Raw genomic sequence first — 27,600 nt, forward strand, 5'->3', positions numbered from 1 at the left:
CAAAATACTTTACAAGAATTCAAATGCAGCTTAAACATTCTCTTTTGTGGCAACAACATCAAATTATATGGAAGACAAATTCGTTTTATTCAAGCTAAAAACTTTTTTTTTTTTAGGACTTTCTCTGGTCGGTTTCGTGTTTTCTTCCTTCACCTTTTCATCACTAAATAAAAGTCCAGATTCGGACAGATTGGTTTGTAGTTCCAGCACAGTCACAGCTCAGTTTGCCACTAATCTTCTAAAACATGACCCTATTTAAACATCGCTCCAGTCCCACTGCGTTTCCTCCACATCGTCACGAGGCTGAAGATAATCTGTGAGCAGAGTGATGGTGTTTGTTCAGGGGAAGTTTCCCTTCCTCTGCAAAGGAAACACAAGAAATAACCCATTAGCAACATCGTGACCATGTTTCTCTTTTACCGGCATTCAGTTTATTTTATCGAGATTAAACAGCTCTTCTCTAATCAACTATGCACACAGTCGTATCAGCCTAACGAGGATTCCGACTTTATTTGTGGCCCATCAGTCCAGGAAGCCCTTTGAAACCCAATTATTTGAAGGATTTTTAATAGACACTTGTTGGTCAGAGAGTTCTCCCTAAGGGAATTAGAAATCTAATCATAAAGGCATTTGTTGGCACGGATAAAAAGATGATCTATTTCATGTACGTAATCTAGTTTTGTATCAATTTACATGGGTAACTTGGTGTTACTGTCATGACAACAGAGCTAGCATTGAAGTCCACGTGCAAGATAAATATACTCCTTCTACCACTGAAAGCACAGGTCACAACAGCCTTTAGCATCCACACAGTAGCAGACATAGAAGTGATTATCCCACATATAATTTGACCTGAATCGGGGCACATCTAACACTTGTGTGTTCAATATTTGGCCTGTTTGTTTGTTTTGGTGCAGTTCTTCTTAAAATTTACCCCTTACAAAACACGTTTTTTCTTAATGTCAGTTTTCATTGTACAAGCTGGGCAGAGTAAATACTCTGGTGATGATAAAACGAAGTGTTATCATCAGTTCGGCAGCATCAGAAGTCATAAGTAGGACATTGAAAGCAATAAAATACCACAAAACTCTCATTAATTGACAAAGAACTTCACCAACTGCAAAAGTGAATTATAGTTTGTGCATGGACTTGCACGCACGCCTCTCTATTCTTTGCTATTTTGAAAGCCATTTTAAAGAAACTTCACAGATAGCTCAATGGCTTAATTAAAATCAAACACTGGATAGAAGCACTGCGGCTTTTTAGAGAGACAGTTTTATACATCTGTAGTTTTCAGCCAGGCCACAAAAGTCAACTTTCTCTTTAGCTTCCATCCTACAAAAAACTGAAATACTACTGAATATCAACAGTGGGCTGGCAGAGTAATTGGGAATCTGCGGGGCAAAAAAATACAGCACACTTCGGGAAACTATTCATATTATTGCCCTAAAATAAGTTAGGAAAGAAGGAATAACTAAAGGCCAATTTCCAAATTAGCCGGTTTGTCTAAGAGTATAGCGTCTCTTATACGTAAAACGCATGCTCTGTGGCATGTGTTTCATAAATCCAGATGAAGTCGTGTATGCACTGCATTGTTTTGCTGTTACTTGGGTTCTGGATAAAGGCTTGAATAAGAAAAACACCAGGCTGCCAGATTTTTGGGCCACACAGATGATCGTGGTTTGCGTGTCAAGCTTTTAAAATGGCGCCGGTTACTGTTCAGGAATTACTTGTCTGACCAGCAACAGTTAACGATAACGGAAAGCGTCCCACAAGGTTTGGTTCTAGGTCCACTTATTTTTACAATTTACTAATAGAGCTAATGATTAGCTAATGATCTATAACTTGTACTAAATGAACATAAACTGTTCTTCAGAGCAAAACACAATGATGGCTAACTGCCACATATCCCCAATGCCTGGTGATCTGACACTGAGACCATTCAACTGAACAATTTTGTTAAGATTTCTGTTTTTGTTGTTTTGGAATTAGTACAAGTTTGCATGGTTTTTCCATGGTTGCATCGATTATCTCTGGGTACCTCGGCTTTCTCCCACAGTCCAAATACATGTGCAGATCACATTAACTGGTGATTTTAAAAATTGCCTGTATGTGTGAATGTGAGAGTAAAAGGTTGGCAGCCCTGCGGCAGACTGGTGACCTCTCTAGAGCATACCCTGCCTTTTACCTGGTGGTCAATTAAATTAGGGATTATAAACTGTTTGACTCTGTACCCATTTAAACTGTATTGGTATATTGTTTGGTTTTAATGTGTTCTCTTTTATCTTATCTACATGATTTTTTTATGCTTTTCTTTTCTTTTCTACTCTCAGCTCTGTATGATATCAGAGCTTGTTTCGTATGAACTGAGGGGTTTGAACAAGGCTCGGTGTAACATAAACAGTGAAATAAGCACAATGGTTTCACTTTAAATTAAAGCCAATAGGTCATTAATATTTAGTCTCAGAAATTCCCTTGTTTTTCATCACAGCAGTGGGGGTCTGCTAGTTTATCAGTAACAGTAAAAACATCTGGACCAGATGTGGTGCTACACAGAACTGGCTCGAAGGCGACGTCTGAGTCACTCTCACCTTCTCTCTGTGAAAGTTTGAAAGACGTGGAGTGGAAATCTGTAGCTTCCTGTAGTGCAGCTGAGCTGGCATGACTCAGACTCTGAGTCATTCCAGGGCTCAGACTGGGGGTCATTCTGGAATTCAAACTGGGAGTCAGACTGGAGGACTGGGGCTGCCAGTGGTGTCCAGAGTTCATGTAGTTGGTTGCAGGGCCTCCATACACACAGTACTGGTTCGGCGGAGAATATGCACAAGCTGAGAGGTAACCCGGCAGGCCGGATGAAGACTGAGGAAAACAAGGAAAAAAGGGAAGGTTTTAATCCCACTTGTTTTGAAGTAACATTCCGATCAATCCATTATCTTTCAGGATGATTCACATGCCAACGCTTTGCATCAACTAACTATTGTTGTCGACTGATGCTTGGATCTGGTCTTACTTTAAAAATATTGTCACTGACATTTTTTCTCAAATTACCTCGATGATGGCTTAAACATTCATTTTGCCCTTTAATAAATATTAAAAGGTTTTCTCATAAGTGAGTCTGGTCTACTCGTTTTTTGAAAAGCCATTAGGCTGAAATGTACGTTTATTTTAAAAAAAATAGTCCTGCATATCTCCCTGATCACAAACACCTTTAAAGCTTTACTTTTTTTAACCAATGAGATTTCTGGAGGACCTTTGAAGATCTTCCAGTTCTGATTTTTTTAAATTGCACAGTCAGAAAATCTCCCTAATTTACAAAAAAAGAGTAAAAAAAAAAAAAATACATGAATAAGAATTTCAATTTTTTTTAGAGAAATAACTCTTTCTCTAAATGTCCTTGTTTTCCCTTTCGTTCCAAAGTAAATAGTAAAATACTCCCTTTTGATTCGTCCACATTACAACAGCTGTTCTATAAGCTCTGTGCACATCAGCAGCTGTTAGAGGTTAACACAAAGATGAAATTAATGAGCTAAAGACACTTGAGACAACCTTTTAAGAAAATCCAAGAATTTAGGCTCCTTCTTCAAAACTTCCACTGGAGTATTTCTAAGTCTCAGTTTAACAGCTGTTTCTACTTTCCCCGAAATACTGGAAAACATGAGAGGGGCTGGTGGATTGTAGCCAATCAGGGCTCTCCTCACAATCAGGACTGACAACTATCATCAAAGCAGAACAAGCAAATGGCAAAATAGCAGCAAGTAAAGCAAAATTCAGACACAGAAGGATTCTGCCTTTAATAAATTCATTCGTGTGCTGTAAATCACACTTTTATTTTCCAGTTCATGTAAAGCCTGTGACATGTTGACCAGTTTAATTTCATAGTCAGAATTTATTCCTGTTTTACTGCCAAAATAAACATAAAAGTCATATTTTATTTGTACCTTCCTGCAATTAAAAGTGTTCCTTGTGCAAAAAAAACACTTTGTTTGCAGGTAATGTTCAGGCTACTTACCTGCTGTGGATATTTGATGTCCAGTTCGTTGTTGGGTTTCTCGACTCCATTGATTCCAGACGGAAACGATCTACTGCTCATACTGGTCATGCTGGGAACGCTGGTCCATTCCTCCATTTTGGCTGGATGTCCATCAGATCCAGGCACACCTTTAAAAAAACATGTAAAATGATATAGCTCATAAAAAAATTATACAGTCTTAATGTTTTTCATTGCAAACTGATTCAGCAGAGATCAGTGGGACAACTTGAGAACCGATGTTCTAACAGTTATCTGTTGGTTCATCAGACTAGAGTAAAGTCGTTTGTGCAAAACCTATTAAATCAAATTTCATAAACTTGTTAGAGGAACAACACATTAAATATTGATGTAGGTCAATGTTTTTGAAAGTACGTGATAGGTAACCGCCCGGCAAAGGATATTTGAGAAAGCACAAGCAAAGTGGCTCATATCAAAAAATAAGATTAAATTAGTCCACTCAGAGTAAATTTAAGAAGTAAATAAAAATATAATAGAATTAAAAAGTTTAAGATGGAATAAGAAGACAAGAAGTGGAGCCACTTCTGGCCTGCTTCAGGTTAAGATTAGCAATAATAACACATATTAGGGTTTGTTGAAGGACAGCAGTCGAAGGCTTTTTTGTAATTGTTAACCAAAACTCTTATGCACGACAAAATGCTTCAGTTAATATTTTTCTAATTTCCACATTATTTAATTTTGGAGCAACACCAGGAACGCACAGGATAAATATTACTGAAACAGAAACAAAATAAAAAGAAACTGTGGGGAAAAAATATAAAATTTAAAAGAAAAAGGTGCGGGAAAAGGTGCTGTACAGACAAACGCTTTGGTTAACAGCGTCTCTGATGGATTTGAGGCAGTTCATTCCTCTGTGGCTGCAGAACTTCAGCAGCTAAAAACATTTTTCTGTGGTACCTTTCACCCAAAAACAATAACTTCAAACTCTGCAGGAGAGCAACAAGCCCAAACATCCAGGCAGAGTCATAAAGAAGTACCGTCATCCTCCAGAAGAACAACAAGAGCTGCAGCAGATGGTCTGACCCTGCAGAGCCCTGCGCAGCAACATGGAAACTGTCTGGATCACACGCACACTAAACCAACAGACGAGCGCTCTCAGAAACCTCCGTGCACTCCAGACTCCACTCTCTGGTAATATCTCCTGGATCTGGTTTGCATGCAGACATTGCTGACGTAGAGTGGCTGGCTTTTTGTCAGTTTGTGTTTCTCTAATCACATGATGGAGGGAGAAAATAAAATAAGGAATAATTTAGTTTTTACTGCATTCTGTTTGTCCAGTGTTAGGTGTGGTAAGGCAAACATTTAAATGTATAATAGTTTGTTGCTTTAAAGATAAATGTGCGCTGCGCAGAATTCGACAGGATGGACTTACTTAGCACGACAGTTTGATTGTTGAGGAGCATCACATTGTTTAGACGCACCCTGAGTGAACGTACTGCGAATGTTTGTTTGTTTGTTTTAAATGGCACCGATTTAAAATCATTCAGAGAAATAATGTGAAAGCATGAAGCCTCACGATCCAAAGGTTAAGACAGAAGGACCACAGACGTAACTGAATACACATCAAAACTGTATTTTTGAGGGTTACATGTGAGAATATTGTTGCTAGTTTGTTTGGCAGGGAACCGTGGCTTCAGTCTGAGCCTGTTCAGTCATTATTTATAAAATAGGCATGGATCTTATATGAATTGTTTGGGGGAGGGGGGGGGGGGGTTCAGTCTGTATAATATGTGAGTACTGAATGAATGAATAAATATCAAAATGATCTCCGGGGCCTCGCATGTGTTGAATCAGTACGTGCTGCACATCTTAATAATAATGGATTGGATTTATAAAGTGCTTTTCAAGGCACTATTCATTCACTCTCACTGGTTGAAGCAAGCTACAGCTGCCCTGGGGCAGACTGACAGAGGCGAGGCTGCCATATCACGCCATCTGGCCAACACCAGTAGGTAGGGTAAAGTGTCTTGCCCAAGGACACAACGACCAGGACAGAGAGCCTGGGGATCAAACCGGCAACCTTCCAGTTACAGATGCGCTTCCCATCCCCCTGAGCCACGGTGGCCCCATCTAAAGCCACATCTTTAGATAGTAATACTGAGGAGTTAACCTGACAGATAAAAGTGACGTTAACCTGAAACTCATCCACAACATGTTGCACTCAAATCTTCATATATGCCTTCATATAACTAATATTTACTTGGCTTAATGTCCGTGTGTCTGCTGATAATTACGTCTTGAACTGTGAACAAACAGGAAGTGTTTTCATTTTCACTGAACACCGGCTCATATTTAATGAGGTTGGTGGAGTGTGCAAAGACCAGTGTCAGTGATGGATGAAGTCGGATATGCTACACATAGTTTAGCACCCGTCCATGAGCGCTGTCAGAAAGTTAATCAAAAGTTTTTACTGGGAGCTGTTTCCTTAACTACACATGTGTAGAAAACAGCTCTCAGTAAATAATATTCTGTAATTTTTGATTCGTTTCCAGATAAATCAGAGCGGGTGCTGTTACAGAGGAGCTTTGTGGATCGAGACGTTTCTGTGAGGAAAAATAAAGCAGAGCTGAAGAAGATTAATGATCTAGATCAGATGTGGAGGACGATGAGCTGCTCACAGACTTATTATAGTTTATTTTTTATTTAATAAATCTTTATATTTAGTAATTTCTTAAGTGCTCATCCACTTCAGGCTGATTATGCCTCGGACAGGTAGGCAAACAACCATCACGCTCACGTTCACACCTACAGCCAACGTAGAATCACCAGTTAACCCTAAAGCTCGAGTGCCCAGAGAAAACAAACACACGGCCTACAAACATCACAGTTTGCCACAGAAAGGCCAGTCTACTGAATTCAAACACCAGACCTGGGCTTGCTGTGAGGGGACAGCGTCAACCACTGAACCATCGTTCGCTTGAACTCAAACTTCGACAGTAACTGTTGACAAAATACAAAAATATCACCTCATCTATATTCAGCTGATTCCAAACCAGATACTTTTAACCAGAAATACGAGTGTTTAATATTTAACATGTGAAACAGGAACAACACGACAGCACGATTAGATTGCAGTGAATGATGGTCTTTAGACTTTGTTAGTTTATCAAAAGGTCACTGAGGTCACAGTGTATGAATAACTTATAATCTGTGCCTCTCATCTGTTGAGATGTACTCTCAGAGACAAGATGATTTTGGAAATGAATATTTCACAGTTTCACGTTGACAATTTAAATGAACAAGAATTATCCAGTGAGGAAATAAATAAACCCATTTTTCTTATTTGTAATAACAATAATAATCTGCTGATTCACTCACCCACCCATTAAAGACATTTTATTTGTTAATTCATTTCATTTTCCCCATGGTATTTTTGATTTAAACTAATTTTACAGAAAAACTCATTTTAATCTACAGTGGACTAAAGTTATGTTTTCATTTAAAGTCGGGAGAACTTTAAGGTTTAGATTCAAACTTTTAAGGTTTAAATTAACAGAAGGCTAATTATTATACTAATCAAACGTATTATTATTATTATAAGATTATTTAAAAAGGTAAATTTTAATAATTTTCATCATGTAAAATCAAACCTTATCAATTTTTAAATAATTAATTTTACTGTATTAAAGATATAAGTAGAATAATTGGTTTGATTTATTTGAATAAACCAGCACATCTTTTAAACAAAATTTAAATGTTTTAATGCATAAACCCGATTTTTAACATTTTTATACTGAGTGTTAAGTGTGAAATATAAAGACTCTCCACCAACCTCCCGGCTCCATGAAGGCCCTGATGCCCAGGAAGTTGTGCCAGCTCCGGGGCAGGCCGATGTGTCCAGCGGTGCCGCTGCCGGTTCTGGTCCCGGAGGGGGCCCCGGGCCCGCTGTAGGATGGGTACGGGTAAACAGGGCCGTACTGCAGCGGGGCCTTGATGCCGTCGCACGGTCGCGGCTGAGAAAGAGTCCCGATTTTATTCCTGAGGATGCGGCTGATGGAGCTGACGGAGGGCACGTTGTACTTATCGCACACCCCGTCGGACAGCAGCCGGTCCCGGATCTCCCAGGCGAAGATGCCCGGGTCCCCCTGCTTGTAGTCCCGGATGCTCTTCACCACGGCGGGGGTGGTGACCCGAGGCTTGCTGCCGCCGATGGCCCCCGGCAGGATGGAGCCGGTCTCGTTGTAGCGAGCCAGGATCTTGGAAACGCAGCCGTGAGAGACCCGCAGCTGGCGGCTGATGTCGCAGGGCCGCATACCGAGCTGCGCCAACTCCACGATCCGCAGGCGCACCGGGTTCGGCAGCGGGCGGCCGTTCACGAACACCCCGCCGAGCTGATTCACCTCCCCGTAGCTCTGCTCTGCAACACGGGGGGAGAGGTGTGACCGAGCCGCTCGGGTGTAAAGCGGGAGCAGGTTTAAAGGCTTCGCAGGAAACATCTTATTATTATTTTAAGAAAGTTATAAACCCTGTTCTCAAAATAAACGTCTCCGTTAAACGACGTTAAATGTGTGACCGTGTTAGTTTTTCCTGATTAAACATAAATCAGATTTTAACTGTTATTTAAATGATAAACATTAAACAAATGACTGAAGATTATTTAACCAGAATAATGATTACATTTATTACGTCATCCATGGCATTAATACATGTTGTTAACGTTAATTTAAAACTTTTAGTATATTTTAGTTTAATTCGCTTATAAAATATGGAAATAAAACAAACATTTTTAAGCTTCTTTATGTGATTATCTACTTGGAAAAAATAAATCCATAACAATACACGTTTTATTAAAGTTTATCTCCGAAAAAACGACAAATTTGTAATTTGTTTCTGATCTTCTGTCTCAATCTCCAGCTTTTTTATACTAAACACGTAGATTAGATTAATTTAAATGACTGAATGTTTAACGCATTAAATGATGCTGAGATTTTACTGGCTGATGAGGCTGATGTGTGTTTGTGTGCACAGATTAAATCCACTCTTCAATTATAGATCAGATCTTCTTGCTAACTCTACATGCAGCTCAGCTGAGGATTCATCTGTGGTGTTAGTGCAGCGCTGCACTTCCTGTTTGTTTCTGCTCATCTGCTGTACTAAAAGAATCTTCTTATAGCTTAAAATTCAGCCTTAAAACTTTCTGGCTCCATTTGAGGAGATTTCTGGGTGTTAATAGGACAAAAAAGCTTTTCGCAAGTTGGCAGCAAAAATGATTTATTTGAGAATTTAAATCACTGCTGAATGAACCAGTTTGTCCTCTTAATACTTCGTTTATGTTCCTCTGACAGTCCTGTAACAGTCATTTAAGTGCATTCACTGGGGTCTAGACTCTCACTTTGTCCTCACTGTTTGTGCACATCTATTATCAGTCAGAGGCATTTTTTTAAACCTTATATTTATTGTTCTTGTTGCCCATCATTAGCACGCGCTCTTCATTTCACCTGCAGCTTTCCTGGTTAGATAAATGAGGAAGGAAGGAGTTTAATTTGACTGACTGCAGCAGACTAAAGCTCAGACACGTTTCTGCAAACACTGAGTGATAAATTCATAAACTTACTTTAAAAAAAGCTCATCTTTGGGAATTTCTCATCAACAGTGAAGAAGTGAAGAACATGCTCCTTATGTTTCATGTTGTTTTTTTTATCAAATATAATTCTTGCCTTTACCCTGCATAATCTCCGGTCTACTCTGGATTCTTTTATAGGTGTATGCATACTAACAGTTGTTTTTTAATATTTTAATATTTATTGAAAGTGTTATTAATGCACAACAACAGTTTAAAGAGGCTGTAGCACACAGATCAGCTCATTTTAGTTTAAAAGCACCTCGGCGTCTTATTTTGTGTTCACTTTACTTGCTGCTGGTATAGCTACACCGTGTCACATTTTAAAAGATAGTCAAGCACCAACAATGCAGCTTTTCTTCAATAAAACACTCCAGAAAAGATGAAATCTCCTCCAAATCTCACATAAATCCCTTTTCTCTTCTTCAGAGTCACCTTCAGGTTAAATCTGTATCAAACTCACCCATCAGCTGCCGTCCACAACGTCTCACTGCTCCACCATCCAACCCTCCGACTGCAGCCTGCAGCGATCTGAAGAGATTTGAACCACCACCACCTCCTCCTTGTCCTCTTCCTTCTCCTCATTTCCTGCTTGCAGGCTGTCATCAGAAATACGAGAGTTCCTGAAGGGCTCTGAAAGCTGGATTTCTTTTCTCCTATGTCCACATGTTGACATTGAACTCATCTTGAGCTGTTTATTTCCCCACAGACTCAGAGGACAGCAGCTGCCAAAGGATCTGCTTAAAGGACGACACAACACAACGAACTGACGTCACTGGAAAGAGTTTGTTCAAAGCCACTCTGTGTGTGCATGTTAAACAGAACTGACAGATAAATAATAACATAATAAGGCACCACAAATAATTTTTTTTAAAAGTCCAGAAATAAACAACAACAACAAAACTAGGCTCATTACAACTTGTAATTTTTTTTTACTTTTATTTATGATCATTGATTCAACTGCAAAATTAAACCCACCTGTAATGTACGCAGTCCAAACGGGTGACTGAACACAGCAGGTCAAATTCCCATCGAGTCACAAAGTGCACAGCAGTGCTAGACTGCTGTTCCACAAAATCAGTCCATTAATGTAATTAAACACAAAACAAAGAACAGGTTGTTTGGTACCAACTGTCATCCTCCTGCAAAACTAAACCAGCATCTAGTTAACAAAACCTGCAGTTCCCCTGATGCCCACTTGAGGTTGCCTCTAAAAACGAGTAATTCCTCACAGACTCCCTCATTAAAACACCAATTTACAGCTGAAGTAAACGTGTTTACAGAACTGACCTCTGTAGATTGTTCCCCTTTCACAAAAAGTGTATAAAGTTTTCTTTATTTATTTGATCAGAACCTGGTGGGTACTGCAGTGGTTGCTTTGACTGGCAGGTGAGCTGACACAGGCACGTGTAGCTGCAGTCGCCTGGTTGTCCTTCACTCAGTAAATGAGCATGTAAAAGCAGCCACCGTAGTGGAGTCTCTCTATGTCTGCGCATTTTTATTGCAGCTGTCTGATTAATATTATGACCTGCGGAGTTTTATTAAACTGTTATTTCGCACTAATTAGCGACTATCTGTGTCTGTGTGCAGCACCTGTACAGCTTTGTGAAGCACATTAGCACCTTCTTATTGATACAAGCCAACTTCTGGTTGTATTGAATGCAGCACAGCAGTGGCTAAAACACCCATCTTTAGGCTTCAAAATGCAGGGCCAAAAACCAGCCGGTGACACCACGTCCATCTATTATATACAGTCTATGGTGCCAGCATAGGCAGCTGGCATCATTTCCAACCTTAGCATTAAAGTGATATACAGTAATATTGATGCAATAATATTCTGTCTGATCAGTACTTTTACTTTGGGTTCTTTAAGTATGATTGATGTGAAAACTTTAGCTTTTGGACTTAAGCAGGATTATAACTTTTACAAAGTACTTTGCAAAACAGTCATAACATATGAAATGTAAAATATGAAAAAACCTTTTTCAGGCACTGCTTTAGTACACAGGCTGCACAGGAGCCTTGAAATCATTGTTTCTCAGATTTCAAATATTCTATTTCCTCTTGTACGCAGATATATTTAATTACCACTTTCTTCCTCATCTACACCGCACATTTCACTCACACCAGACTTTTGTATCTTTGGTTTAGGAGCCAGGGTGCTCCTGAACCAAGTTCATTCCCTTCATTTGAAAGCATCCACTGATCTGTTTTTCCCTTTTATTTATGATTCATGTTTTAAATTATACGTCTTGCTTTTGAGCTGTTACAATCTCAACATCTGAATGTTCACTTGGGATTTTAAATTCCACAGTTTTAAAAGCATATCTGTGACTATTAACCGCCACACTCAGTAAGAAACGCTAAATACTGCCTGACTGACTCTGGTTTCTAATGTAGCGGCGCCTCCTTTTGGAAGATTGCCTGCATTACAGCTCCGCTCCCACCTCACTGGAGACGAGATCCACTGTTACTGTCTGAACATTTAAACACCCAGCAGGGCTTCACTGGCCAGTTTTGTTTTGCCACATAATTAACAAAAAATTAAAAAAAAATTAAAAAAATCAGAAACTACAAGACGCCCCCTGCTCACAATGATTCGTCCATTCATTTTGCATTCAGGTTTTTCTCATTACAAACCTTTACAAACCAAGTGTGTCTGCTATTTGGGATTTGTACACATTTCTTAAACTGATGGTTTGCTGTAATAATAATAATCCTACCAAACAGATCTCTTACACAAATCCAGATTTAATCAAGTGTCAAATAAAGTTAGGGGAGTTAAAGAGTTCCTTTTGTGTTAGTAAGTTCACTGTAAGCAAAACACACAACAAATCAACACAATATAAACTTCCTATGTTACACAGGAACTAAACTCTGTAAGGAGGTCCACGCCGTGAATTTGTCATATTGAAAATATTCTGTGGTTCAGATCGATCCCTGATCTTCAATTAATCGTATTATGAAGGAAATGAATCTCTGAGTCTCTGGGAGGGTGTTGTTTGTCCTGGATTTTTAATATCCAGCCTCAGTGGCACTAGCTGCAGGTCCTTCCCGAGACAGCAGGGGGCAGTCTGAATTCATAATTGTGCGGCATTGGACTGGATATCCATTTAAAGCTTCCAGCAGGGACTTTGGGACTCTCTCCTTCTCTAAAATGTTACATTTTACAGGTTTTTAAATGAATGCAGCTCAATTTATAATTTACCTTTTTGTTCTTTTTGTATTAGGGAGCATCTGATGTTTTCTCCAGGTGTGTAACTTTTGTTAATAGTCAATGGTGCAATAGACCTCAATACTTGAAATGTGCAATTCACTTGTATTTTTATTTTTATTCCTATTTATTCTATTTATCCCCTTCGTATATTTTATTTATATATGTCTCTGTATTTATATATGTGTGTGTGTGTATATATATATAATATTCTGTAACTGTAACTTCTGTCGGTGCTGTGCTTTTGGAAACCGAATTTCCCAGAGGAACCCACCCGAGGGATTAATAAAGTTTTATCTTATCTTATCTTAAAGTCTCTGATATCCATGAGAAATTTTGCCTTTATCAGGAAAAAAAGACATAAAATATGATAGGATGAAGAACGGTGGATCCAGGGTGAACTTTAGTCAAAAAAGTCACACTCATTCAGCAGTGCTGCACTCCATATGTTAATCCCTTTTATTAGTGCACTGTGTCCCATCAGGGGCCGACCCACAATTTGAAAGAAAGAAACTAAAGGAAGAAAAAAAATGTATCAAAAAAAGCTAAATGTGACCGTCTCCCTTATGGACTTTTTTTTTTTAAATTCTGAATCAGATGCTAATTAACAGATAAATCTAAAAATATAAATAAATAAATATTATGTATAAATATAAGAAATAAATAACAGTTTAAAAACTATATCACAATGTGTGTTTTACTGGTTTCTCCTCAGTGAACCAGTTCATCCAGTACCTCTGTGCAGCGTGTGAAAAGTTTTACACTGCAGCTGCATCTATAGCATATCAGAAAGAACTTTTCAGCCCCCTGCTTCCATGTATTCTTTCAGTTTGGTGTCTCAGCTGCTCTTTTATGTCACATTTCTCGGCGTTAAAGAGGAAAAAAATATAATATTCAATGTGTTTGTTTGGAGACTGTAAATGTGGTAATTATGTTTTATTATTTTACAAACAAAATGAAAAACCTGAACCATTGTGTTACCAGCTGACATATGAGAAAAATAAAAAATATATTTTTATTTAGTTATATATCGACTTCTTAATTCACTGTTCGAGAAACTGCACTCTCAATTTCTATTTTTTTTATGATTTAACATTTCATGTTTTATTGCCATTTCTTTTCTTTTTAAAACTGAATTTTACTGTGAGTGTTATTTTATTCAAATTCATTGTATTTTATGTATTTATTTATTTATGTTAATTCATATGTGTGTGTTTTGTATTTTATTGTGATTTTGTTTATGTTTCATTTTGATTTCTTTAATTTTAACAGATTGTTACCAGTTTTTTGCCTTTTTTCAATCCATTTATTATTATTTTAATTCCTTTTATTATCACATTAAGATGAGTTTGGTTACAAGTTTTACTGCAAATTATTTTTAATCTTTTTTTTTTATTTAAATATTTTATTTTTTAGTTTAAATAAACAGAGGCTAATTGTAGATATTGACCACGGGAATGGGTTAAACTGCCGGGTGTGTGTGTGGTCATGAATAAAGAGGAGAGTCTATTGAAGGGAGCACGATGAATACCATGACAACTCCCAGCAGTCTCACATGTATTCCCAGCAGAAAAAGAGTGTGTGTGTGTGTGTGTGTGTGTGTGTGTGTGTGTGTGTGTGTGTGTGTGTGTGTGTGTGTGTGTGTGTGTGTGTGTGTGTGTGTGTGTGTCCGTCCATTATAAAGTGTTCGGGGGGAATAAATGGGATAAATGTGGAGGCTGTGCGGTCTTTGTGGCCATGGGCTCGGCGTGTGTTTGTTTGCAGAATTCGACCACCCAGCAGGAATTTACACACACACACACACACACACACACACACACACACACACACACACACACACACACACACACACACACACAGCTCATATCTTTGTCACACATCTCACACTCAAAAAAACTGAAGACCAGCGCTCAATCAAACTAACAACTTTCAGAAATGATTGGGACGGTACCCTCCATCATTTTAAATCGTCAATCTGATCCTTCATTTATCTGCTACAACTTGTTTTTAGCCATATTAAAATACAAGGATTTATGAGGAATTTGCAGGATTTGGATTAATTCCCACTAACACCTGTAGGTTTTCCGGGCCTATTAAAAAGGGGGAAAAAAATATTTTCATCCTGAAACACAAAAACAAATCAGTTCAAAAATGAAAAGCAAACAGCGCTTTGTGAGATTACTGTGGTTACAAATCCTGACTATGACTTTGCTTTTCAATATTCTCTTCATCTGAATTTTTTGAATCAATTACTTCTAACATTTTATTGACTAAATGCTCGTCTTCACCTTGTGGCACCCACATTTTGAAAAGGAACAGAGAGTAAAATGAACAAAAAACTACATTTAAAACTGAATAGACAAATAAAAATAGACTGACTCGGTGGTGAAGAGATCACACCGCCCTGCTCCCACTCATTAAATGAAATGAATCCACAGATATGTTAATAAACCAGAAATCAAACAGACTCTGAAGCACTAACTCTTTAATGATAAAGGACCTGAAATTATCAACTAAATCTCCAAGCACCCTTCAGCTAATTAACAGGAAGTGTTTTTTTATTTGAAGCTTTTAATGATCCAAATCGCCACTAAAACCAAACCTAGCAATTAGCTGCATTATAACCACGAACAGACAGGTCAAAGATTCAGCTGATGCTTCGAGAAGCTACGCAGGCTTCCCTCGGTTCACTCATCCAAACAGATATTCTTAAAGGAAAGCCGCCAGAGAAACACAGAATTAAACATCTTCAGCCACTATAAGAACAATGGACCCCTCTAAAGATGGCACGGTGCCCGCAGAGATCCCATCTCACCATTACTGAGACAGTCTGAGGTTACACACTTAATGCACCAGTGTGTAACCTCAGTGACAGTTCAAGTGACAGTGCCCTCTATTAGCCATGGTCCACAAAGTCTACAGAGGCAGGAGGTTGGGGTGGATGAATGGGTCAGGTGCTCAATGGGAAATGATGAGCTGCACATTGGGACACTGCAGGGCTGCGGTCACATAAGACATGCTCATGAGCCAGAACACCATCAGGAACGTTTTCTTTTACACCACTTGAACTTTAATTTTATTTTTTTCACTGGCCTTTTATTTTTGGTCTTACTTTTGGTTTGGGTTTCAGAAAAAAATGAGAAATGATCTTTCACAGAGCTACAAAGTCTGTTTTGAGAAGCTGTGCAGGTGGTGGTGGTGATGCACGTCACATGAATATCAGCAAGGAGAAAATGATCAACTTTTACTGTTTTCTTTTTGTTTGTTTGCTGTTATATTTAGGCACTAAAAACTGTTTTTCATGGAGAGGAATTTGGATTTTTGTCCCTCAAAACCTAGACTCAAGGCTTCAAATTGATTTCTTAACCATAATGAAAATGATATTTTAAATAGTGACCATCAGGTGGGGTTAAACAAAAAAGAATTCAAACACTCAGGAAAGTCTTTAGTGAGGTCACAGATCCAAGCAGCCGAGAGCCATTTTTAATTTAGCTTCTACTACCAGACATCTTTTGGTTGTTTAATAAAACTCAAGTTTAGACAGTTTAATTATTTTAATGTATTTAATTACTTGTATTTCAATATAAGTTAATAATAACAGGATTTGGTAATCTGGGAATAACTTGGTGAAAACTGCTCCTGCTCCTGCTCCTGTTCTCCTGCGCTTGTGCAGGTTTGACCTAGGAACTCCGGTTACGCCTGCACGCTAAATTAATGCAGCCCACAAAAAGATTCTTAATCACAGGAGTTTAACCTCCTGTTTAAGATAAAGGTTAATAACACTGGAGATCATGTCACACTCACCTATTTCTTATGCTTGAACCTATGGCTGTCACAATATCTGATTAGTCTGGTCAAAAAAATATTCTCAATAAGACAAGAAATACTTTTTTTTGCCACATTCAAGAAATTCTACTCAAGAGAATATTTTTTAAAGGTCCCTTAAATCCATTTATAACTTAATTTATTGGCTTTTTTCACAAATAAAAAATTAAAGGTCCATGAAGGTGATGACAGTATGCAGCTATAACTGTGCAGAAACATACAAAATGGACTATTCTAAAAATATTTATCATCTATGCAGTAATGTCATTATCATAATTTATCATCCCTGACAGTTACCATGACGCCCCCGTCCACACCAAACTGACTCGTTTGGATTGAATTAGAAAAATAATAAACTGTTTGGTTCTATTTCTCTAGATCTCTCAGATCTCCTTGAAGAACCCCTGAAAATATTTTAAATTATTCATAATAATTTCTCAAACTGCTCATCCAAAAAAAGTTCATTCTGTATTTTTGAATGGAATAAAAAAATTAAGCACGTGTCAGTATGAAAAAACCCTCATATGATAGTTTATGCATTTCTGCTTGTGCAGATGGAGGTGGCTCGGAGCTTCTCTCCATCTCTGCACTGGACTTGACTCTCAGCCGATCTCTGTAACATTTCTTTACTTCACTGACGGCACACAGATGATTTCATACAAACAAAATCCAACATGAACACGTACACTGGCACATTTCTATCCCTAAAGACATGATCCACAAGAATGCACCTCCAACGGTCTAATTGCTGCACCTCATCATAATTATAAGCAGCTTTCTTAGTGCAGATGATGTGGTATCAGGAGACTAATAGAAATAAAGATAACTTATGTTAAAAATTAATTTTAGTCTTAGATTTTCAGCAGTCCGTGGGTGCAGATGTTCGAACTGTCGCCTCACCGGCTTTGACCTCAACTGTGAGCCATTCAGAGCTTTGAGTCTTCGGTAACACTCCATTTCTGGTCATTAATGAATCATAATAAACTCAAAATCATTTAATTGGTCCCAGTTTTGCATTTTTTTTATGACTGATCACAGAAACATCACAACAAAGAAGAAACTAAATACCCCCTGTTGATGCTATTTTTATGCCTTTATTGATACAAATAATCTGACTGAGACTCAGCGTCTCATTTACAAGAGACAATTTGGCAGTTGTCCTACTTAAGGCGCAGGTGTAGAGTTGAAGAGAGACGTGCATTTCTGTATTTAGGCAACATGAAAAACTATTTAGAAAGCTGCTAAACTCAGTGTGTAACAATGCTGCTGATACAGGAGGGTCTTTTCTATACTAATAATAATATTATTTGATATAAAATACAAGTTTGGATCTCATTGTATCAAATTTCCCAGAGGAACCCACCCGAGGGATTAATAAAGTTCTATCTAATCTAATCTAATCTAATCATTCGAGTGTTTTAGGAACTTAATTTTTACAGACACACACACACACACATATACAGTGCTGTGACCTCCGTCATGCACACAATGTGATAACCACAGAGGAGCCAGAAGAAAGGAGGAGGATGTTTCATATTAACACATTTTTCCTTCAGAAAGTTTGAAAATAAGTAGGTTGTAAGCCACTTTGTCCCCGTTTAGAAGAGTTGGTCTAAGCTTGAGAACTAACCCTGAGCAAATATGGTCTCATCTTCTAGATTTCAGTGAGATAGTCATTCTTTTTCCATCTCAGAATACCGATATGTGTGACTCGTTTTGTTTTGAACATGTTTAAAAGTCAACGATATTTGAAATTAAAATATTAGGACTTCTCATTAAAAGTGAACGGATGTAGATTAAAACAGCTTCCGACAAAAGACACAAAAACACGCTAAAGTCTGGACCCGGGCAACACAGAAGAATAAGTCATAAACAGAAAAATATATCAGACAATCAAAAAGTCATAACTGCAGACCAAAAAGGAGAAATCGTAGAAACTTCAAACCGATTGCATCGATCAGGCTTCAGGCAGAAAACACAGAGAGGATTAAAGCGGATTACAAGAATTAAACAATAAGACAGTAACAAGCTGAAGCAATGAGCCCAAGTGCGTTTGAATCACTGAGCCAATCAGTGAGTGAGTCAACACTGTGACTCTTCATCCCAACAACAAACATGCTCCGACCTTTATCAGTGCAGACTGGTGCTCTGAGGGAATCATCATAAAATTATTCTTAGTGCAATTACTTTGTTATTTGGATTTTTAATACCAAGTTTGAAGACAAGTGGTTGTGGATTTTTACTTTATTTTTATTCATTTATTGAAAGAAATTGAGGTGGTGGACTGATGACAGCTCAACTTTTAAACACCAGAAAATTTAGAAACCACATTCTGAGGTTTTTGAGTCAATCTGCTCAGATTTGGACACTTTTAGGTCAAATAAATAAAATGTTTCAAATTTTATTCACAGAATATCATTTCTGCCATAACTTTGCATTAAATTACAGATTCTTCTTCTTTTTTTTTTTAAATGATGATTTACAAATTAACAATGTAAAAAAATGGCAGGTTTTTAAAAAAATAAACAATATTATTAAAATTAAAGTCATTGTTTACAAAAAAACCCCAATACGATATTAAAAAGAATAATTTTGTGGCCAAGGGTTAAATCTATGAATATCAATAAATTAGAGAAGTTATTAATGTAGTCATTCTGACTATATTTTTTTCTAAATGTAATTTAATCAATATAAAAACATTTTTAATCTCTTTATTTGAATAAATTATTTGATGCTTTGTATATTTTATTAGGTATAATGGATTGTTTATAGCTCTAATGTAGAAGGTTTAGGGATTTTTTCAGTTTACCGAGTTGATACTTATGGTCCTGCATAAATAAATAAATTATCCTCAAACATTTTTGTTGTGTCTTTCTTCTTGCCGTTTGCTGTTCAGGCACCATGAGCGCATTTTGATGGAAATACTGGAGATTTTATTTCTGCGGTAAACAGGAAGCGGATCAGTGGCGCTAACATGTGTAAATGCGTCGCTTCTTTCCTTCTAATCCTCCATCATTAATCATTCATCTCCTCCCTGACGCTCCGACGTCTCTGTTAATGCACTGCTCCGTTTTTTTTCTGCACACCCTCATCCACTTGACTCTCGGGACCCGCCTCCGTCCTTTTTACCGTCACACACACACGTTAAAAGGACGGTGCCACACTGTCTGAACGTCTTCCCTCATGTATTTCTCATGCTGTTAAACCCTCTCCGGTCGGCCCGTGCAGCTCCGGGCTCCCCTCTGACGGCATTCATGGACCCGAACCCTCCGCTGCCTGCTCCTGTTTAACGGCAGCTCTTCACCCTCCTGGATACGAGCCCAGAACTCTCCCCTTCTTCTCGTCTCTCCCGTCCTCCCCGCGCCATGCCGTTTGGCGCCAACGCAAAGACGGGGTTCTCCGTGCGGGACATCCTGGACCTTCCCGACTCGACGGGGAGATGCGGGTCCGGGACCGAAGAGACCGAGGAGGACGACACCGAGGAGGCCTCCACGGAGGTGTCAGGCGGCCGGGGCTTGTGTGAGCGCGCCGGTGAGCGTTTGGGCACGTGGAGCAGCACACCCGGTAACCTGCCCTTTTCACGTGAGAGACTTCTTTGATTTTAATGACTATAAAAGTTCACGCGTTCACACTGACCGCCCTCGCCCTTGCTGCTCCAAATCTCGAAAATATGTGAAAATATGCTTAAATATGGATATTTCCGTCAAATAATCGTGAAACAGCCTCCTAAAAACTGCGTTAAATGATTATTTATTTACGTTTCTACTTGTAACTGGATCGGGGTTTTTTTTTTTATCTGATCCGCTAAACTTCGAGTTCAGCTTCTGTGTTGCTGTGTCGGTAATTCAGCTTCTGACATTTTTGATCGCTTCACTTTTTTTCTCCCAGTGAACTTAAGAAGCTTAAAGTCGCTTTGCTGGTTCTGTTTGTAAAAACACACCTGAGCTCAAACCAGTCACGCCATCAATCTGCCACTGAGTCTCAGAGAGTAATCAGATTACTTTACTGTCTCTCTCCCTGCAGTGCACGGGCTGTCCTTGGAGCCTCGCGCCGATCCCAAATCCCCGGAGCTGTCTACGGATGAGTCCCCAGACGCAGAGCGGGACGCGCGGTGCGCTCGGGCGCAGAAGGCGCGCGGCAGGAAGCGGCGCGTGCTCTTCTCCAAGGCGCAGACCTTCGAGCTCGAGCGCCGCTTCCGACAGCAGCGCTACCTGTCTGCCCCGGAGAGGGAACATCTGGCCGGGCTGATCCGCCTCACGCCGAACCAGGTGAAGATCTGGTTCCAGAACCACCGCTACAAGATGAAGCGCGCACGCGCCGGGCACAGCGTGGACGCGCTGCAGCTGCTGTCGGCCCGCCGGGTCGCCATCCCGGTGCTGGTGCGGGACGGAAAGCCGTGCGGCCGGGCTGCAGCCAGCGAGATGGAGGCGACGTTGAGGTCCGGCCTGAGCCTGCCGCTCTGCGCCTACTCCCCCCTGCTGCACCCCGCATACGGCCCGGAGCAGCATCCGGGGGTGCAGCAGCTCCCAGGGGTGCAGCAGCTGGCGCACGTGTACCATTGGGCCTGGTGAAGCCCGGCGTAAGACTTGTGCGTGCCCTCTTCGTGAGATCGTAACCGGCCTTCTGCCCTGTCAGAATATCATAAAAACCGCTTCGGCCTCGAAGTGAAATCTGTGTTTTTTGAAAGGAGTTTGGCACAAATTTTAAAGCGTTTAATTCTTGTAACCAAGGAAACGAGTTCACACATGTTCATCTTCTTTGGTGTCTTTGGTGACCTCGCTCAGACGCGCGAGCCGTCTAAAACTACCCCGCCCCCTGTAAGATAGAACTGATCACAGCAAATGTTTTAGCAGTTTTTGTGCGATTTATTCTGATGTCGTTTACGTTGTGTTCGCTGCAACAACAAAGTCACTTTTTTCTGAGAGATGTTTTTCGTATGTGTTTCATAAATCTATTTATAATGTTGCCCTGTGTAATAAACTGGTTATTTATGGCGGTAAATAAAAATCTGAACAGAGGTGAGTCGTGTGATTTCAGCCTGTACTGGCCCCGTAGGGCGGATCCTTCAGATCTCAAAGGATGAACAGGATTTTTTGTTTGTTTGTTTGTTTGTTTTTTACATGGGCTGCTGAATTCGAGATGAGTAATTGCGGACCCCCTGCAAACAAATTAGTCAGTGATTTATCTGCAGGACAAGGGTTCTTTTTATAAAAATGCTCATTTCGGCCCTTCTGGAACATTTTAGAAAATACAAATTACACTGAAGTATCCGAATCCTCAATTATCTTTAAAAAAAAGAAAAAAAAGAAAGAAAATCCTATTTCTGAATGGGCTGAAACCTGGGTGACTCATTTCTGGGCCCCAGCAAACAAATGAATCATTTTGGACCATTTGGTCCTAAAATCCCCCATATTTAAAAAAAAAAAAAAAAAAAAAAAAAAATATATATATATATATATATATATATATATATATATTTTATTATTTTAAACTTTTTTTAAATGATCATTTCAGTGATTTATCTGCAGGACAAATCATGTTGTTGGGTTCTGTTTTGTTTTTTAAAAAAATTCTAATTTCAGCCCTTCTGGAACATTTTCTAAAATATAAATTACCCTGAAGTATCCAAATTAATCCTGAATTATTTTAAAACTAAAAAAAAATCCTTGGTACATATCGGAAAATGTATAATTCAGGTTAATATACTTTGCTCTTTTCCATGTTTTAATGATGATGGTGATTTTATAATGACCCAATTTTTTGGACTTGTGAATCATAAACATCAGAGCAGCCCGAGGATCATAAGGAGTATTTTAAGGCAGTGATTTCCAGACTGGGGGATTAGGACCCCCCAAGGGGTCCCAAGATAAATGTGATGGGTCACGACACAATCAAAAGGGAAGCAAGAAAAAGACTTATCCTTTTTTTCTTCTTAAGCTTTGCATGATCTTATTTTTTAAAAAGATAAACATTTTCATCCCCGCGGTGAAACAATCTGCAAAGGCTGCAATCATTACAGCATTCAGCTCTAAACCATGAGACCCACAGAGGCTTCGTTTAGTCCTTTGAAATTAAAGCTGCATGACCATCTCTGCACGGCGGGCCATTTAAGACCTGCAGAGGTTGGCCTCGGGTAATATGAGTAATAATCACTTTCTTTGGGTATATGAGCAACTTAAAAGCTGCTCTAAAGCAGGTCAGGATCTATAGGTCACAATTCAGCCTTAATAACATCACAATTTTAGCTGATATGCAGCTGAATTCTTTTATTAATAAAATCCCCAGCAGCTCATTTTCCAACGTGATCTGGTTCAATTTAAAGGAATGCTTTGGCACTGAGATTTACAGATAATTCAATAAGCAAGTGTTCAGTATGCGGGCATGCATACTCTCTGTCATTCCCCTGAACAATAGGCGTCACCACTCTGATAAAAGCTCCACGTGAGCCCTGGTAAAAGAGGAGAAGAAGTCTAAACTGGAAGAAGAAAAAAACTCTTTTTTTCAAATTTCTTCCCAGAAAATCTCATCATTTCAAACTGTTGTGACATCACTCCCTGTCTAACCTATGAAACTCTGAGCTTCTGCACTGATACTTCATTCAAATGGCACTATAAAACCCCAACACGATCTGACACTCGTGCCTGCAACCCAGAACCTGCTCGAGGTTATAAAACTGAGGCGCACGCCCGGCTCAAATGACACCAAAGAGCGACATATGCCAGCAGATGTGATTTGCTTATGGTCACCTCGTCCTGACCAGGAAAAACACCGGTGCTCTACAACGCCGCAGTAGGAGGTTAAAATGGAATGGATGCTGTCTGGAAGAAATGCACTGCAAAGTAGCATGTTAGTGTAATCACATTACATTTTTCAGTAACGCAGTAACGTAACACATTACTGTGCTAAAGTCAGTAGTCACATCACTCAGGCTCCTCGGTTATCAGATATGAACATCACTTTTATTTTCACTGCATGAAAGAACAGCAGCTTCATGCTGACGTGAAAACTGCGTCCAGGACAGAAACAACTGCACTACTGCTAACATGGAGCTAGCCAAGAACACAGAGTGATGCTACAGCATTACCTGGAAACAAATGGTGTGCAGATCTTTCCCCTGCTTTTGCAACACACCATCCTGACCAGCTGTAAGAACATGTACTCTTTTATCTTCCCCCTTATTTTAAGCCTCACTACATATTTCTTACAGATTACAGGAGTTCAAATGAAGACGCCGTCTTGTGGTTGAGTAGGAAAGTGCACTTTAAGTGGACATTGCTAATCTTGCAAATAATGAAAGACTCAAATACGTTTGCTTTTTTCAAGATATCCATCCATGAATATCAAGCACCTCAGCTAGTTCCTACTCCTGGAGTAGTGGCTCTACCCTGAGTACCCACTGAATAACTGAACTCCTTGTATTATCACAAAGGGAGAGCCCAGCCAGCATTTGGATGAAGGTCATTTCTTGTCACTACCCATAGTTTGTGAATCTTTGGGTAGTCCCCCTCTACCCTGTCCCCTGACTCGTGAAGAGTCACTGCCAATTGACCCATTTTATTGGTATGAGGGCGTGCCTCGCAAAGCCTTGCAAACTTTGAGCACCTGCATCGTGACACAGGCAGCTGCAGCTCATCAAGGTCTAGACCCACTTCCACTAATCAAAGTCACTGAAATAAGCTGATTTATGCAGTTGGTGAATTTTGGAACATTTTAAATAGATACTGGAGAAATAATTGTGTGTGTGTGTGCTTCAGTTTACTCTATTTTACTAGTCTGTTAAATTGTTAGAGGATTGGTTCTTGCATAGAGCTTTTCTACTGCCCAAGTACACAGGGCACTTTATACAACATGCCTCATTCACACATTCATACGTGCACTTGTTTCTGTCTGATAAACACAGAGACACATCAGCCTACAGGCTGGATGAGCTGAGGGAGAAACCGCTGACCTTCCAGTCAGCAGACAGCCCACTTTACCTGCTGAGGCACATTTGTTTCGACAGGTTATCTTTAATTCATACACAACAAATCATAAAAAGTTTGGAACATGTCTACCACAAAACCTATAAGAGAGGGAACTACCGATTCTGACCAAAGTTTGGATCAAATGATAAATAGAATCTGGAGTAAAGTGGTGAAGAAATGTATTTCATATCTCCAAAAAGCCAGATGTTTAAATAAACATTTGCTTGAGTTTGTCATGTTTCCCAGTGACGGAATAACATCTATTGCACCTGGTTTCTCGCCTTAATGTGGATGGCTGTAAGGTGGTGAGTTTATTCTCTAATAACTTTAATCCAATCATACACTCCTCTTTATTCATTCACAGTTTTTTTTATAGATGTTATAACTTATTCTACACACCACAGACCATCAAAACACTGGTTTAATGGGCTGTAGTGGTTTTGGATTCCAGTTTTTGCTTTACAATCAGAGCTAAACACAACATATTTGAATATTAGAAGAAACAGATTTTTCCCCCTGGTTTTAGAGTCTTAAGGCAGAACATTTTTGTTTTGACAGGATTACTGCAACAGACGACTTCATTCAGAGCAAGAAAACCAGCTATTTACTGTGTTGTGACAAAGAAGAGAAAGACCCAACCCCCCTGTGAGTGTGTGTGTGTGCGTGTGTCTGTCAGAGGTCAGCTCATCTCACAGGGATGATGTCATGGGGTGGGGGTTTGGCTGGTTAAGCTTTGAGAAAGTTATAATGTGTCACCTGCTGCTATAAAAGGGCAGAAGAAGAGGAAGAAGAGGGGGAGGAACCCACGCTCGGACTTTAAAGGACTAGTCTGGAGGGTTTTTTTAGCCCATTAAACAGCGACCGTGTGCTTGTTAGTTTGTGCAGCGTTCGTGTGACTTACAAGAAGTCCAGCAAAAAGACCAAAATCAGCACCGTCTGATGCACTGAGCTCTAACGTCACCCAGAACTTTTAAAAACAGCAGCGAGGCACAGCTGATCAGACAAACTCATCCTGAACATGATTTTAATTAGTGTCCAAACTACACTTTGTTTTTTTCTAAAACCTCTTAACTATTTATAACACAAAGATAAACTACGTTTGTATTTTGCATTCACAAAAGGAGAAATATCAAAAAATTTATTAAAACATCACAAAAACAAGACAAAGAATTAGAGGTTTTTGCATGTAAAATGTTCAGAAAAGCTACAATAATAAAAATGCAATAAAACTGTGATTAATGAAGAAAGGTTAACATGTGGAAAAGTAAGAAAGAAATGTGGACACCCATCAACCACAATATTTATTAATCAATCAATAAAAAAAATAATAATTTAAAAGCCATCAAGACCCCCCCCCCCCCCCTATTATATACAGGAAAATAATAATAACCCAGCCAAGAATTTTTAAATGGTTTCCTTTCACCTACACTTTTATAACTTCAAACTCCGCTTTAAAAATATTTCCATTTTTATAAGTCACTTTCAAAATTGGCGTAAAGATCTGTTATAATGAGACTGCAGAGCAATAAACGCTGCACTGCATTACTCAAAAATAAGGAAGGAATCACCAAACTACCTCAAACGCCTGAGTAAACAGAATCAGTGATCATATGCATTGTGTGATAAACATTAACCCGATAAAAAACTTTTTTCCCACTCAATTATATACATGTATATTTGGCTGATTTCAGTAATATTTTTCTGTTCTCTCCTCTCACTAAATTTCCTCTGTAACCAGTCTGGTTACATGATAAGTTAAACAAAAACTACTTTAAACTATTATGTGAAATGATCTGCAATTATTGTGTTCTGTTTTATCTTGTGTATCCTTCACACCTCTGGTTAATGTTTCTTTTCTCTTCTTTCTTTGCATTATAGTTTAATTTATGGTGAAGTCAATTTATCCGGTTTTTATTGACAGCTGATTTTTTCGAGACACCAGGGTTGCTGCTCGTCCCGCAGCCAGCAGGTGGCAGCAGAAGCCTGTTCAAAATATGTCTTTCCATAAGGGCAAGTTGTCCCCCCTCTCTGTACAAGTTTTCTTCTAAGGTATTAATAAGACTTTAGGTTAACCAGGTTTAAAAACACAAGTGATCACAGCAATTTGCACCTTATACAATAAAAAAGAAAGAAAAGAAAACCCTTCGGTTCTAAATCTGCTTGAGTAATTTGTAACAGGTTTTTTTTTTTTCTTACAAGTTCTCTTCTCCATTAATTCTTGGATGGATGAATTTCTCCTCTGCTTTCATAAAGGATCCTCCTACTGTGGCTCCTATCCTAAAGGAGGTAATAAAAGAAGCTCCTTTCCTAAACATCTGGAGAACATATCTTTGCAGATATCTCCAGGTGCGACTAATTTCAGTGCATTTTTGGATTAATATCCTTCACAGGGGAGATTTGACTCTATTATCTGAGAACAAACATGTAACTTTAGAGGGAAAACACTGACCTGAGTGACTCTGGAGGACTTTCAGTGCTCTGGACTTCACCACATTAAACACACCAAGCTAGCACAGCAGGTTAACGATAATTTTCAATGCCATAATAACTGTTTATCGTCCCCCTCTGGCCTGGAGGTGCACATTCACAGAACCCAACAAATCTTTTCTCCGCACAGCAACCACCAGGCGAGGCAGGCGACTGCTGGGGGTCATAGACCAGTAGGGGGCGCCAGAAAGCTGACAAACGATAAACTGCAGCAGTAGCTGCGTGCAAGGTTTGCAAGGACAGTTGAGACCAGGGGAGCTTCACCTGACTCCACTCACTCTCACTGAAAGTGACGTTTTTGATCCTCTTTAAACAAACCTGATGACAAACAGTGAGGAGTTATGCTTCTGTCATTGAAAACAGAAGAAAAGAAAAAGCAAGACAGCGGTGAATCGAGCAGATAATAATGAAGTCTAATGCTGCCAGCCTGAATTATAACTCCCAGCAGCATCACATTATTCCTTTTGTTTACTTTGATATTTAATTTGAGTTAATGTGCCTA

At 39.2% G+C, this 27,600-nt stretch overlaps 2 protein-coding genes across 5 annotated transcripts; one reads left to right on the forward strand and one right to left on the reverse strand.

Moving 5' to 3' along the window:
• pax1b (paired box 1b) lies at window positions 1-27,123 on the reverse strand. 4 transcript variants are annotated; one of them, XM_026143301.1, is made up of 7 exons: window positions 27,061-27,111; window positions 10,587-10,669; window positions 10,072-10,345; window positions 7,821-8,405; window positions 4,010-4,158; window positions 2,592-2,859; window positions 1-360 (listed from the first exon to the last, which is right to left on the reverse strand). In XM_026143301.1, the coding sequence occupies exons 3-7, from the start codon at window positions 10,073-10,075 to the stop codon at window positions 296-298; spliced, it is 1,071 nt and encodes a 356-aa protein (XP_025999086.1). In that variant the 5' UTR covers window positions 10,076-10,345; window positions 10,587-10,669; window positions 27,061-27,111; the 3' UTR covers window positions 1-295. The 4 variants fall into 4 exon arrangements, with proteins under 4 accessions (XP_025999086.1, XP_025999085.1, XP_025999087.1 ...); XM_026143300.1 differs by having other exon boundaries at window positions 10,587-10,672; window positions 27,061-27,095; XM_026143302.1 differs by lacking the exon at window positions 10,587-10,669 and having other exon boundaries at window positions 10,072-10,348; window positions 27,061-27,123.
• nkx2.2b (NK2 homeobox 2b) lies at window positions 19,813-21,664 on the forward strand. Its single transcript, XM_026143303.1, has 2 exons — window positions 19,813-20,229; window positions 20,671-21,664. The coding sequence occupies exons 1-2, from the start codon at window positions 20,013-20,015 to the stop codon at window positions 21,216-21,218; spliced, it is 765 nt and encodes a 254-aa protein (XP_025999088.1). The 5' UTR covers window positions 19,813-20,012; the 3' UTR covers window positions 21,219-21,664.
• Window positions 27,124-27,600: the final 477 nt, after the last annotated feature.

The sequence above is a fragment of the Astatotilapia calliptera genome, chromosome 15 (genome assembly GCF_900246225.1).
Source record: "Astatotilapia calliptera chromosome 15, fAstCal1.2, whole genome shotgun sequence".
NCBI lineage: Eukaryota > Metazoa > Chordata > Actinopteri > Cichliformes > Cichlidae > Astatotilapia > Astatotilapia calliptera.